This window comes from Ornithodoros turicata, chromosome 6 (assembly GCF_037126465.1).
Source record: "Ornithodoros turicata isolate Travis chromosome 6, ASM3712646v1, whole genome shotgun sequence".
Lineage (NCBI taxonomy): Eukaryota > Metazoa > Arthropoda > Arachnida > Ixodida > Argasidae > Ornithodoros > Ornithodoros turicata.
Genome location: NC_088206.1, coordinates 7,459,755 through 7,475,399, shown reverse-complemented (window position 1 = coordinate 7,475,399; position 15,645 = coordinate 7,459,755). Strand labels below are relative to the sequence as shown.

The window sequence follows — 15,645 nt, the reverse complement described above, 5'->3', positions numbered from 1 at the left end:
TTCATGACAGCATCCAGTACAAGCGGTCAATAGACCTCTCCCTGTTTGTAAACAAATGACGTCATAGTGTTCGACAGCGCCACCAATTTGGTAGACTTGAACTACGCTCGAAGCTAGGGGCGAACAAGGTCGCGCCCGAAAGCCTCGGTCTTGAGGGGATTACGATGGTCCCTGAAATGGAAGCGACCTTCGGTGTTACTTTTCTTTCAATAGGAGGCAGCGAACAAGTGCCCATTCGTGGAACCCAGCCCTCCCCTTCCGATTTGTTTCGGTTTCAGTCTGTCTACCAACGTCATGATGAGGTTTCTCGGGTAGAGGTTTATTTCTTATCAAAGTAATTGTCATAGAGGGTCCTGCCGCGGATCATGTTTTGTTTTGTGCCTGTTGCTCTATAGACTCGGTCGTTGTGTGACAATCTTAATAGGTGCTGCCGAAGTTCAATAGGAAGCGACCTAGTGGTGCCGTAAGAAGTATGCGAACAATGAATCGCGAAGCAGTGAGGTGACTCGTGATCACCGCAGACTGTTCAATGTGTTTCTCACCCATCTTCGTGACGTATACAGACGTTCTCAAGAGGGCACTATTGTCCGTCTATGTTCTCGCTTCACTCTAAGAAAAAAAGGTTGAAAACGGGTAGAAGCGCAACAGTTCTCCCCGACCTATTTTCTCTCTACCGACTGCAGGTTGAAGTTGTGCTGTTTCTACCCTTTTACTCAACTCTCTCCCCATAACGGTAGAACCACTGTGGCAATCTTGTCACTATTAGGGTTCAAGTGACTCTTTTTTTCTTTTTGTCTGTTTCCTAGCAGGGTCACTAATGGAAGTGTAAATGGAGTCACCAAGGGACGAGAATAGTTGAGGTTTACTAATCCTGCGCACAAAGGCGTTTGGTCCAGCTTCGAGGTCACTGTTCAAGAGATAAGCCAGAGCGACCAAACACAGAGTGTCTGCGCTTGCGCGGAATCGCTGATTGTGTAAAAGGGGTCAGTATAGAGACGAACGCTGGAAGTGACAGACTGTCGGTTTGCACGTGGACATTGCTGCACCGAAGGTCATGCGTGCGGCCTAATGGCTATGCTGAGTCGGGTATTCGCATCTCCGTGGTGGAAAGCGTTATCGGTTCAGCTGCAATGGTATGAACATAAGCAAGGTGGAGTTAGGACAGAATCAGGTGAGTAATTTTGATATTCAAGATTTTTCATCCCGAACGTGCAGTGACCAGATGTGTTTTACGTGTTCGGGTTGATCGGCATGTCGTCTGACACTTTTTCAGCATCCTATGAAACTGCAACATGAGCAAATGCGTTTGTGTAATACACGCAGGTCACCATGACAACTTTAGCACGGCACCTTATCAGCGCCCGCCGGACGTGATTACAGGATCCACTTCGAAAATGAAGAAACGGAGCCATAACATACGGTGAGCCACTGTTTGATGGGAGAAGGCACTCATCGCTCGAGTCATGGTTTTTTAGATGTGCTCTGTGTTATTTATTTATTTTTTCCTTGGCTTTTGTCCACTGCCGGGATAGCCTTCTTCTTTTTGCCTGCTTATTTCTGTGGGAATCACACATGTAAACATATTTCTGAGGAGTGAAACATACCGTTGTTATTATTTATCGCTTATCTTAAATGCTCTATTAATGCCATTTACATTTCAGTTGAAATCATCCGTCCTGCCACGTGTTCCTCCGGGCAGATATTACACACCGAGCGAAGATTCGTGTGTATTTAGACACACAGTAGTGTGAAATGTCAAGCCCTCAGAAGTTATCCCGCTGCCCTTGTTATGGTGCACGCATGTGGAATTTATGTGCAAGACAGTCTGTGCAAGTGCTGTGCAGTCTGATGGATGCAACAATGGAGTCGTCTGTGTTGTGCCGTGTTTTCTTTCGTGTCTCCGTGCTCAGGCTTCTTCAATATGGATGTACCTTTCGCATTGGTAAGCGCAAGTGTACGATTCCAATTGTGATATGGTAATAAAATGCTGTGACCAGTAACAGTTGTTTACGTATATATTCTATCTCATCCACACAAATACTATATGTCAAGTTCTTCTCAAAAGGGCAGACGTCCTTCATGAAAGGCGGAGTAAATATTTCCTTACAAGGTCTAAATGCCCCGTCATTACGGGTAGAGATATGCCACCGGTAGGCACAGCACGAATAATAGCAGAGATTCTTACCATTTCGGGTAAAAAATTATCTTCCAATAAGGGAGAACAGTTCTACTCACGGTAGAACTGTCTTCCGGGAAGGGTTGAATATTTAGCGTCAAGATGGGCAGATATTTCTCACCCTTGGGGTAGAGGTGTCTTCCATATGGAGAGAAAAGATAGACCCCCCAGAGGAATAACAGTTTACCATGTAGGGGCAGAATTTTGCCACTAACAGGGTAGAATTCTTTTCACACTCAGGGGTAGAACTGTTCCACCAGTGTGGTAGAAATGAAGGGGTAGAAGTGTTTCTACCCCTCACTTTCTACCCCAAAAGGGTTGAGAATCTGTAACAACACACTTCTACCCCAAAAGGTAGAAAATTACACCTTTTTTTCTTAGAGTGTTCCATCGTCCAATCCATTATCTGTGCGCAATGTATGAAGCTGTATCTCTGGCAGGGCCATTCAGCTCGTTCAAACTCCTTGGCCCATGGAACTCCTCTGCGCATCATTGCCGGGCTCTTCGGTCCCTTTTTGCTTTCGTGCAGGCTATTGGCCCCCTCAGAGAGCTCTAAACAGATCTCCGACCTGTCTTCGCCTTCGCGCTCACAATTAATTCATGCTCTCGTATTAACCTCTTCGAAGTGGGGTAGGGTCCTGTGGCTATCACTAGAGTCACTAAATAAGCTTCGCTTCAGAGTATCGACACTGAGTTCCAAGAGCGAGCATGTGCCATCTTGTTTCCACGCCACGCTATCCACGCGCACTTCAGAGCGCACGATGCCATCTATCGCGCGGGTGAAATGTTCCGAAATGTTTGAAATATACGAAGTTGCTCTGTTCTCTTATTCGTGTTGGATAGAAGAAGCTACATTGCCGATATGATAAAGTCCCTGTCCCATCTACAAAGGTGTCAAGATGTCCCATCAAGGACCATCATGAGAGAAGTGGATCCCGATTTACCCCTCAACTCGCCCAATCGGCTGCCTCGCAACTTTTCGTCCATTATACACTGGATCCGCCTCAGTGTCGCCTTCACCCCACTCTTTAAATACAGGCTTGGTCGCTCTGACACCATGTTATGCTCCAGGTGAGCCGTGCTAGCAGATATCCAGCACGTGATCGTGGACTGTGTCCTCTTCAGGATTCAACGAGAAAAGTTGCGAAACCGACTGAAGCCAATCACTGCCGCTCCGTTCACTTTGCGACAGTTCATAATCCCTGGTCCAACATCCTGCAACACTGTCGTGCCCAGCAGATTTTCCTGGATTTTCTGCAAGGCACCGGTCTCCTTTATGTTCTTTAATCCTGATGCGCGGCCTTGCTACCGTCTCTCCCCCCTCGTCTCCTCTTTGCTATTTTATATCTCATGCAGTCACGTCGGCATTGGGATAGTGGGTCACAAGCCAGGTGGCGAATTTCCCCCTTCATCATCGTCAGTGTATTTGTTGTCGACACATTCTCGAAGACTGCAGCCAGTACGTACGCGAGCGACGGGCCTTTAAATCTCAACTTGAAATGCTGGATCAGAGGCCATTCAACATCTGCAAAGTTCTCGGCCCATGGAGTAACCCTGGACACCAGTGCCGTGCACTTGGCGCTCTTCTCTCCTTTCTGAGGGCCACCGGCCTCCTTCACGAACTGTAGGGATTTCCTTCCCTCGTCATCCTTTCATGTGAACCTTTTTGGAATGGGGTAGGGTCCTGCACTCAACGCAGGGAAACATCCCACATCATCATCATCCATTCATCTATGTTGTTGTTGTTGTTGTATTTGTTGTTGTTGTTATTTGTGTCTATATGATAATCTCCAAGAATTACCAGCCTCACATGACTACCTTATAGGTGTTAACATGGCATGTGTACCTCTTGTATTTGCTTTGGATAACGGTCGAAAAAACGGTCTTGGGTCCTGTGTTATTTTCGATTTATGTGAACGATCTTCCATCGGTTTCCGACAGGCTTTCGACTTTCATGTATGCGGACGACACGTGTTTCCTCTTCAGCTCTCCAGATATTTCCGAAATTGCGCCGACCGTGTCCCATGAGGCAAACAAGATTGCTCATTGGTTTGCTATTAACCGTCTGACATTGAATCTGTCTAAGACAAAGTTTCTTGTCTTCTGCAAGCCTTCTGCCAAATATGTCAAAATGAGCACCTCAATTCATAACAATGTTATAGAACAAGTACATGTTATTAATTACCTAGGCGTGACCTTAGATTCTCATCTCACGTGGAAACCACACATTGATAAAGTTGCTAAGAATATTTCCAAGTCCTGTCACATTTTATTCCTTGCCCGTCAATATTTTCCACTACATGTTTTACGTCAATTGTACCTCTCATTTGTGCAGTGTCATCTAATTTATTGTGCCACTTCTTGGGGTACTGCATTCCCAACATATCTGGATCGTCTGTTCAGGCTTCAGAAGAGAGCTATAAGATTAATTACTTGTTCTGGCAGTAGAACTTCCTGTATTGAGTTTTTTAATTCTCTGAATATTCTCCCACTGCCTGATCTTATTCGAGAGCGTCGTGCCTTACTTGTAGAGTCAATTGTAAAGAATAACGTTCCTTTTAATAACAACATATTTAAAAAATGTCCAAGAGGTAACCGAAGCGTCATGTCGAATGACTTTATGTTATATCGGCCAAAAAATATGTATGGTACCAGATTGACAGTGTGTTTTGGGCCGCGACTCTGGAACTCTATGCCTCTTGAGGTTAAAAACAGCCAGTCATTCCGCAACATGCTACGACGATACCTTATGGACACTTCAGCCTATTTGAACCCAGGAATGTAACTGTTTGTTGCATTATTTATCTCACCTGTTTTTCTGTTCCATTTATCCCGCGGGGCATGAGCCTGTACTAGCGAAAGCTATTGGACACGCCCCACGGTTTTTCTTGTTCTTTGTTTCCTAGTGATGACAATAAAAAAAAAAAAAAAATACAGTTCTAAAAAGAGGCATAGGTCGACTTGCACAATTACAACGGAAAGCATTCCTAGTGTTGCTCAACGGAAGTGTCGTTCTTTGCAGGTCACAGAGTTCGACGAGTACCAGGAGTGGGCCGATGGACACTGCCGGTTCGTCTACCGACCCGACTGTGAAGAGGCGCGACGGCACGCCAGCGGATGGGCCATGAGAAACACCAACAATCACAACGTGCACATCCTCAAGAAGTCCTGCCTGGGAGTCCTCGTTTGCAGCTTAAGGTGCTCCTTGGATTCCGGGGACACCGTACACCTTAGGCCAGCAATATGCGACAAGGCGCGCAAGAAACAACAAGGTATATACAAAAGCTGCGCGCGACGACTTCATCGTGCTTTTCAGGGCCTGAATGTCTAGAAATAATTTTTGAGGCTTCCCAGCTATGAGTTATATGTTGTTTTGTTCCGACAAAACAAAAGCGACTGAGTTTAACTGAGGGACTTACCCGACGTTGAGGTTGCACGTGGGCCTTTGACATTTTGCAATTTTGCAACCCTTCCGTCTCTTTGCCGTCTCCACTTTGTGAAAGCCTTCGTATATCTTTCCAGTCTCTCCATAGTAAATGAAATATTTCACGGGGACAATTTCATATTAAAAGCAGTAAAAACCCACAGTGCGAGGGGACAACAAAGAGGACAAAGGACAGACAAACACAACACTGTGCAGACAAACAGACAAACAGTGGACAGACAATTTGTCTGTCCTTTGCCCTTTTTGTTGTCCCCTCGCACTGGGTTTTATTTATCGCTTTGAATATGCATATCCACCAACGTATGTATCACCAACACGACCGGAATTTAACTTTAGGACAATTTCATGACGCGAGGCCAGGAGCCCCCATATGTAAAAAACCTTGGTACACCACTTTTTTTTTTTTTTTTTTTTTGCGAAAGCAAAAACGTGCGAGTTATAATCTGCCTTGTGTGCCATGGCAAGAGAGATAGAGAGCGTGTTTCGATACTGTCCTACACAGAATCAACACAAAATTGCACTGAAATGTTGATAATACTTCAGAAAAAAATTAATGGAAAAACGTTTGCCAGTCAGAATGTTAGCCATTGGTACATTTTCCCCCTCTGTACTGTACTAGAATTGTACTCCGTGACGATTCCTCTTCTTCTCGTCAAGCGTTGCGACTTGTCCCTACCTCCAGTTTGCAACACAAATCTCTTCCGGAGTTTCAGGATTGTTCGCATGGTACGCCGTGTACAAAAAGTCAGGAGCGTGCGTTGTTACCCGATATGTTAGATACTGTTTCCGTTCGTGTAAAGGGGGCTACCCGAATAGGTAATTTCCCCACTTGATGGCAATACACCCCCCTACTTGATAACAATACACAATCTTCAGTTTTAGCCTTGCAGGGAGCCACCAGGCCTTACGATTGGTCTTCCACTTTGATGTCAATACACATATTGCGGGGAATAATAGACAGTCCTCCTACTTGATGACAACACATACACCGTTTTAAAGCGAGAACAGTGATGTTTTTAAAAGGCGACGTGGTGTACATTGTCACATCATCAAGTCTTCAACAAGACCCGACTTCGTAGTGCTAGAGCGGCCATACCGACCCATTCTCCAGTCTTCAATAGAAGCTTCAATAGGCGGTCAATACAAAGGAGGTGGGCGGCCACAGCCCTCTTGGTCGGACCTCCATTCCGACGCCGGTACACACGGAATACACGGGTATACATAGCGGGCGTTGTTATCCGGTATGTGATAGATAATGATGCTTGGGGAGTTCCCTACTTCGATAGGTAAGTTTCCCTGCTTGATAATGCGCACTGCGAATACAAATGTTATCAACTGTTATTCATGGAGTGTGTGCAAACTGGAATATTTGCCTTTAAAAATGCCTTAATTCGGCGCAGGCAAGCCATGTCCGAACCGTCGATGCTCTGGTAGGCTGGAAGTGCAGGCTTGCAGAGGCCACTGCGGTTATCCCGTCACCCACTTCTGGCGCCATACCGAGTGGGCAGTATTTTTCCAAGCCAAGGGCGTCCACGACCATCCGCAGCCAGAGCCGAAAGCCACGGCTGAAGCCAGGCGATCGCTAAGGGCAGCGTCCACCAAGAGGGCGCTTACGTCTCCGGTGCCGCCGACGTCGCTGAGGACGCTCATCAAGGAATCCACAGGCAATCCATTCCAGGTTAGGAGTCTCGTAATACGGTAGGAGCTATACGGAAGGTCGACGAAACGTTGAGGCTGTGATTGCCCTATTGGGCCACTGGGCCATTGCTGAACCAGTTCTAGACCATTGCTGGGTGATCTGCATCCTAGCGTTCCCGGTATACCTCCCGTACTTTCCTATACTGTCCCCGATAGCAGAACACTGTCGCGACTCAACCAGTTCTGACAACTCTGCGCATGTGCAGGGTGTCCAGGCTAACGTGCACCGGGGTCTAAAAAAAAACACGGTGCGTCATAGGTGAATGAAAACTGCAGAATATTGTGCGAAGCAACCGCCTGTATTTTTTCATTGTGGCCGATTAATTAATTAGCTAACTTTTTAATTGTTCGTTTTAGGGCCGAGATGTGAATTGCAAAGTTGTAGTGCGTGTCGAGAAACACCCATCGCAATTGTTTCCTACAGCGTACGCCTGGCGTGGATACCGCTTCTGATTCGCTGAGCGAGGGAGGCGTATACGCCTTTTTGTAGCCATTTGGATATATGATAATTGTTTTTGCCACCCTTTTACACCCTTTATCAGACGCTATGTTGACCTAGGTGGTAAATGTAGAAGTTACCACCTTTTCACACCATTTTTTCTTCTTTGAATGAATAGTACTGTTTATCATGCAGAATTTTTATTTCTTATTTTTTCTTCCTTTGCTCGTGATTTCGACACACAGGCCTGGAAACGTGCAAAGTTATCCCTGACCGAATTTTTTTTTCCTTCTCAGCAGATAAGGAGTGTAGTAGTAGTAGTCAGGGCCGGTGCTAGGGGTGTGCGGGGCCAGAGGCAAAGGCACATCGCGGGGCCTGTTTCACAGGCCCCGTTAGGCCTGCTAGGCCTGCACGGCGCCTATGCAAGCGCGGGGCATAAGGCGGTCGCCTTACTCGCCCCCCCTCCCCCTATCGCCGGCCCTGGTAGTAGTTCTGTGCGCTTGAGAGATCTGAAATCGCGTTGGGGCGCCCGTCTCGTGTCACGTGGTACACTTTCGGGTTTCGTGGGGCCAGCAAAAAAAGACTCCACGCAAGGGGTAAGCTGAGGAAACATTTAGGATGGATATTTCTTGACACGCTCTATCCCTAAGACGACCAATTAAAAAGTTAGCTAATCAATTGCGCCTAATTAATTAATCGGCAACCATGAAGAAATACAGGCGGTTGGAACACGCGACTTCCGCTGTTTTCATCCGCCTTTGACGCACCGTGGTTTTCTTTCAGAACCCATTGCACGTTAGCCTGGACACCCTGTATAAGCGCTATCAACAAACAATTGTAGTTTGGCGATGATGTTTGTGGTGTTTCATCACCACAGACGATACCCTACTCTAACGCTCGCGGTTTTGTGCAAGCCTAAGGACAAATATTGTGAGAACCGAAGTACTACATTGTCCAGAAGGGTTAGTAGTGTTTCTAGGACAAGGCGTTGGTTGGCTATAGGAACGTTAGGCTAGAGTTTGGCACGGCGACACTGGCGCCGTCTTTCTTCCCTGGTGGCGAGTGCAGGAAAAGTTTTCCAGTATACTCTACAATCGTATATGACGATGTTCGCGATTTCACACGTCATCGCGTGAGTTCTGTCGTGTGTTCGACCTACTTCAGCGAATGCGTACAATGCCTGATGAAATAACTGCAGGAAAGTGCGAAATAACTGAAATAAATGCTGGAAATAACTTATCCTTGCCACCACAGGTGGCGCTGATGGCAGTGACCGATGGCAGTGGGTGAACGAGCCCGTGAACGATTGTGAGATTAGTGCGCGATAGAAAGGATAGAGAAAACGAAAACTGCTGTTCGTTGCTTCATCAAAGCCATCAATCACGCATCAACGGACAACACGTACACACAGCAAACATTATGAACAACCCTTCACTGTTACCACTCTCCAACCGAACGAAACCCTGCAAACAAACGCGGGACCGAGCAAAGCTTAATCCTCACTCTCGGCCAAGCCTTTGAAAGCTCCGACTTCGCAATATAATGGCGCCGTGAACCAGACGAACAAACAGGGGACGTCCCACGGAAACCGCAGCAGATGTAACGCAAGAAGCCGTCTCAAAAACCTCATCTTCTCAACGCAAACAGCGCTTCCTACACGATACTCTCTCTCCATCCGTGACAAGACAAAGACTTTCTCGGCACAGAGTTCGTTGTTTTCGCGTGTATTGAAAAGGAGATTAAGTATGGTGGAAAGATCAAAGGAGGGTGCGCTTACTCGAGCAGAAGATGACGCAAAAAGACGCTCGACAACGACCAAGGGTAAACAGACAGGAGCGCGCGACTAGCCGACAGCGAGGGAGGTATATGAAAAGGCTCCTTTTTATGCCTGATGGACGGACAGTCTGGACATTTTCCCACGGTTTCTTGCTGGCTCGCTCGAAGGCTGTAAAGTGTGCGGTCCACTGAGGCGGATAGGAGTCCTTAATTGAATTTTGAGCGCTTCCAAGTTGGTGTGCATTGAAAGGAAAGGGAGGACCGGTGAGAAGTTTGCTAAGGGTGCCTCCTCACTCAGTGAGATGAAGCGATATTATATTGTTGTTCTTGTACAGTTGGAGAGGCCCATCGCAACGCCAAACCTATCGTAACGACAATGAGATTTGTGTGTGTGTGTGAGTGTTAGCGCCGCGAAGCAACGGTGGCTATGAGCGGCGTACAGATGTGGAGAGGTGGAGAGAGGACAGCAGGAAGGAGTGGGGGACAGGGGGTGTTTAATATGCGTCCTGGGCCGACTTCAGGGAGAACTGTGCCGACATTCGTCAGGAAAGTCTTCGGAAAACCCAGGGAAAACCTCAGACAGGACAACCACAGCAAACTCTCATCACAAAAGGAGCAAAGGGGGCCGAGTATTTTTGCCCACTTTTCGTTCCCGTAACGTCTCACGGCAACCCGGCACGTGGTGTCCCGTGTGTAGGTGTCGGGACATCCCTTCAAGCCTGTATGGGACCTTCGTGACGCCCGCCAGGGTGCGATGGATCGTGCTGACGTCATCGTGGAAACCGAAACCACATGACAGTCCAGAAACAAACGACGCTCTGCCGAACGAAATTACACGGTTGGCATCTAGACGTAGTGGAATCAGTCATTCTATTCTCGAAATCAGTCAATGGACTCATATGTCTTAGTATGACACTCTCTTCCACCACGCGTATTCCGCGAGGAAAGGCAATCTCTAAACGGCATTCACTGCGTGCATCGAATACTTTTTTATTTTCAGCATTCGTGGTACCTTATACAAACGTAAGACCAACATCGTTTATACACACACACATACACAGACTCGCGACTGCGTGCGTTCAAAGAAACGCGCAAAATAGCCAGGCAACACAAAAACAAAGGAGCGACTATTATCCTCACTTTTTCTAACCGCTCCAGCAGTTCGCGTCCTGTTCTCATTATGCTAATCAATCCAATCCTCACACCAAGAAAGCCTCCTCACGCTCGGCCGCGGGCTACACTCACGCCGAAGATCATATATCACTCGCGCCGTCTCATAGAGTGCGCGCGCTTGAAGAACAAAATGAAAAAAAAAAAAAAAAATCTGAAAATGCATTCAGTCAGTGAACGCATTTTCTGTATTTAATTTGTGTCATTGCACGCGAACTATTATTTGAGAGGACAGGTGAAAAGGAAAAAGAGAAAGAATGTTCGCCCAGAGCGGATTCGTACATGAACAAATGGTTGCGAGCTGTTGCGAGGAACAACATGAACATCATCAGTCACGGGCAAAGAAGAAATCGGACAAGCTAAATGAAGTGTTCGCCGAGGTTTCGAACTGAGCGCCACGCTGACGCCAGGAACGATTTTCAGGGCGATATTGGTGCAGATTCCGTGCATTTCGAATTTGGTGCATTTCGAATTCGATTTAGTGCATTTCAAATGTCCCACATTCTTTTGAACACTTTCTGAGAAACTTGTTATGGGTACCTTCACCGGCAGGTATTTAAGTCTCTAAGTTATGCGCCTTTCACGTAACCTTATCATTTTCATACAATACATTTGATCTCGAATCATACATCGACACATTTTCATACGCATGTCCCTGACTCATTTTTCTGCCGTTTAGCCCGTAGGCAGACTTGTAAAGTAATTAATTACAAGTAATTCAACTACAGTACCTCCTTAGCAATTCATTACTGCTAGAATTGCATCCCATATTATGTAATTGTAACGGTAATTGAATTACTTTTAAGTAATTAGTAATGCAGTCTGACTTACTTTTGGAACTATGCTTTGTATGCGATTTTGGATACAACCACATTTCAAATGTTGAATATTTTTTCAATGTCCGCGATTTTTACTTTCACGAAAGACTGGAATCACAAGATTATCGTAGCTGGAACGCCACGCGGACGCAACGCGTGTGCAGCAGTCAAGGCCAGGACAACTTCCGATCGTGTTTGTTGACGTTCATCATCGATACATGGCTGGTTGGCTGGCATGCCTATACCAACCAAGGAGGCAGTGAGAAAACGTTAGACAAGGATCTGATTCACTGATTCTGATTCTGATCTGAGTCACAAGTCACTGATTCTATCGCACATCCCGGGTTGAAGACAGACCGTTACCCACGTGACAGCCTAAACCAATCTGCAATTGCGTACAATTTTAACAACAACAACAATAACTTTATTTTGAGGTGATGAATGGGAAGTTTCATCGCCAGGGGCGATATTCTACCCTATATAGTTGGTGATGATGTGGGGAATGAAATAATGAGCCCCTTCCCAATAAGGATCAAAGTCCTAATGGTGTACAAAAAGGTCAAAAGAACTTTGATGGCAGAGCTTTCTGGATTTGGCCACGGAACAAGCAATTTTGAAAGAGACAGAGGGGGGTCGGTAGTGTGGGCAAATTTACAATTTTAAAAATGCAAAGAGAGCTGCAGCTTTTAGAATGGAAGGTCACAAGTCGTCTAATGAGGAGGCTACTGAAAGTTTTACATTTGAGTGTGGTAAAAAACAAAAGTGCTACACCATGGGAGAAATAATTTGAAAGGTATATATACCTGTCGACCCGCTTCAAGAGCATTCATGAACTATACAATGTGGGGCTACCCAGCAGTACTCCAATGAACCATGATTTCTTTTGGTAGTATATTCGTGACCAGAAGTCGTGTTGGGCAACACTCCCTCACTACAAGGAGAAGAAATTTTTTCTTCTGCTTGGCACGACTTAAAGAAGGACCCTTTTTCACTGTCTAATGTTATAATGTTTCTGCTAAGTAATAAGCAGATTTTCCCAGCAATTGTAAGATTGTACAATTATAAGCATTGTGCTCCACTACCACTAGTTTTGTTTTGTTTTTGTTTTGTTTTTTCCTGCCTTTCAGTCCACTAGTTATTTGTCTTTTCATTAAACATTCAATGAAGTTATGGAGCAAAAATATATATTAAAAAGGATGTTGACTTGATTTTAAGAAAAATAAAATGGAGATTAATTGACGTAATTACTTTTTGTAGTTAACTGTAGCTGTAATTGAGTTACAATTCTTATTTTGTAATTATAACTGTAATTACGTTTGTGGGCACGTAGTTGTAATCGTTAATTCGATTACTTTTGAAAAATAATTTTTACAGGTCTGCCCGCTAGGATCACAGTCCTCCAAAATATTCACGCTGCTTAGACTCTAAACTACATCGAAGAGTCACTCGAAATTCGTAATTCACATTTTGTGACATATACATCAGGTGTCTATTTCACTTTTTCAGCATTTTTTTTTTAATTCCACACTATCACCATGATTGGCCTGTGACTACGAGCTGAGTACAGAGGCTGACAGATGGAGCGAGTATACATCAAGACGGAGCATGAGAGGGGGGGTCAGGGTTAGTGTGTGTATTGGGCCGACTTCAGCAGGAACAGTGCCTGCCTGTCTCTTAAACGTCTACCAGAAAAATCAGTATAACCCTCTGAGTCCCCAGAATTACCTCAGAGCTATACCACCAACCGACAGACGTTGTATCCACTTAGCCACTCTGCTAGCTTTTGCTAATGCTGCGTTATACGTACCGATACCAGTACACACAATGTGTTTCCCCTGAAACGTCGAACTCAACACAGTTGCGGTGAAGCACACAAAGAGAAACACATTCCTTCACAGTATATATCGCACCCTCTCCCACCACATCCACACGTAATGTACCGCCCTACATCCGAATTATCGCCGTCCTCTAGCACCAGAGGTCGGCAATATAAGCTACACGCGTGCATTTGGAGCCAGCAACAGAAGCCGATCTAATAATGGCCACGTATTCTTTGATTGGTCCCGAAAACCCTCTCCTCCTCTCCTTCATAAAGAAGTGCCGACCATCCCGGGGTATCGAACGAGGGACGTATAACTTTTTTTTCTTCTTCTTCTTCTTCTTGTTCCGTTCAAATTATGGTCTATTAGCATTATTAAGTTTCAGCCCCTCGGTAAGCCCCTTTTTCTCGACGCTACCTGAGACCGTCACCTAATGTACCCTGAGTAGGGGTAATTAGATGGGGAGGAAGGCTTTTCTTTTTTATGTGGTTCAGGAGGGCATACCCCCCTAATGTGTCGTCCCTGCGCAAAGGCAAAGGGGGCAGAAGAATTGGCCGGTATGGTTGAACAATCCTGTTTGCATGATCTTTCTTGTTGTTGTTGTTTTTTTTTCTTCACTTACACCGCGGCTGCTGTTAGCACGAATGCCTCTGAGCAATATCCCCTGGTTGTGTCATTAGATTTTTTATTTTTATTTGAGTGTTCAAAGTGATTGTAGCTTGTTATGTAGAGTATATCGTGCGCATCCTGTTTTAAATTTCGAAAGCAAAAAATCGAAATAAAAAGTTTGTCGTTCTGAAATGTGCGTTTAGCCGCCCCCCCTGGAATGCTTTTCTCTGCTTTTCCTATACGCACGAAAAGATTGGTGGGAGGATAAAATATCTGGGTGTGTTGCAGCTCATTATACGTTCTTTAGGGTACGCGAGGGGAGAGGGAGGGCTTATTTCGAGCAATAATTGTCGGGTTATTTCTGTGAAACACCGGATCGACAGGAAGGTTACCTCGGGTGTTCTTGTTTTGTGGGAAGGTGGAATTGCGGGTAGAAGTTTGAAGAATCGTTCGGGACATTTATGCAAAGCGGTCCACAAAACGTGGGAAAATATGTACCAGTATAATCGGTTCTCAATTTTTCGTTTGTTTTTCTTCCCTTTTTTTTTTTCTTTCTCGCAAGCCTGCTAAAGATATGCGCCTGACAATAAGCTAAGAATTCTGTGGAATACTGTACAACATGCGCTAAAGACTTCGTCAGTCAGTGCCGTCCTGAAGCCAACTTTCGCCTGGAGCAGGATGACCCCCTCCCCTCTCACCTAAAATCTACCTATTGTACATTAGCTTAAAAAAAAAAAGCCAGGCGTACAATTTACGAACTCGTTCTCTGTCATTAGCTAACACACACACGACCGATATAATTTTTCCCGTTGCATAAATCTCCTGCACTTTCAAATCTCTACAGGAAAATTCTGAAACAAAAAAAAGTACAGTGAATTTTATAAATTCTGCTCTAAACTAGTGAAGCTATACAGTGAACATTCTCTCGCTTTATTACCCAACCTTAATAGAGAATTTTAGTACATCGTACGCTGTCGCCTTTGCGTACGTAAGGGATAGCGCGGTGGTTCTGCGCAATGCCCAAAATCTCTGTTTATATATTGCGCGTGCGCAGAGCCACCAACGCTACCCCTTCGCTACGCCCCTTCGTACCCCTACCCCTACCGCTACCCCTTCCTTACCCGTTCGCAGAGGCGGTAGCGGAGGATATACAGTCAAACTCCTTTATAGCGAACACCTTTTTAACGAAAATACCTTTACTGCGATTTTTTTTTGTCCCCTGAGTTTCGTTGTAAAGGAGTTTGACTGTACTAAAACAACAACAACTTTATTTGGGGGTGATGAATGCTAGGGGCGATGCTCTACCCCATTGCTTGCGGTGATGCGGGGAATGAAATAATGAGTCTCTCCCTTCACAATAACGATGGAAGTCCTATGATGTCCAAGAAGGTCAAAAGAGCTTTGAAGGCCTTACTACTAAAACTTATATTAAAACTCACTATTATCAAAGCGGACACATGTATTCAGATCCTGTGGCAGATCGCGTTCTGTGCGGTTCAAGCGCGATATTGACACAGATGAAGGGCGCGCCCCCTACACCGTCTACCAGAGATTCTCGCGGGAGCGCGCAACGGATGAAAGCTAATATTTGACCACGATTTTCGGCCAATCAGGGCGGAAAGCGATACACGAAATGTATCATGGCTGCTACAACCGTCTGTGCGTTTTTTTAAAGGGGTCTTCCCCCATTCGGT

General features: G+C 45.5%; 2 protein-coding genes across 4 annotated transcripts in view; one reads left to right on the top strand and one right to left on the bottom strand.

Annotated features, from left to right (window-relative positions):
* The window catches only part of LOC135398981 (uncharacterized), a 38,002-nt gene that overhangs the window by 18,877 nt on the left and 3,480 nt on the right, over positions 1-15,645 (top strand). The window contains exons 3-4 of the mRNA XM_064630589.1: positions 5,199-5,448; positions 7,022-7,299. Of these exons, the coding sequence (XP_064486659.1) occupies positions 5,199-5,448; positions 7,022-7,299 (528 nt within the window). The remainder of the gene's footprint in view (positions 1-5,198; positions 5,449-7,021; positions 7,300-15,645) is intronic.
* The window catches only part of LOC135398980 (lysosomal alpha-mannosidase-like), a 98,196-nt gene that overhangs the window by 79,369 nt on the left and 3,182 nt on the right, over positions 1-15,645 (bottom strand). The window lies entirely within an intron of this gene.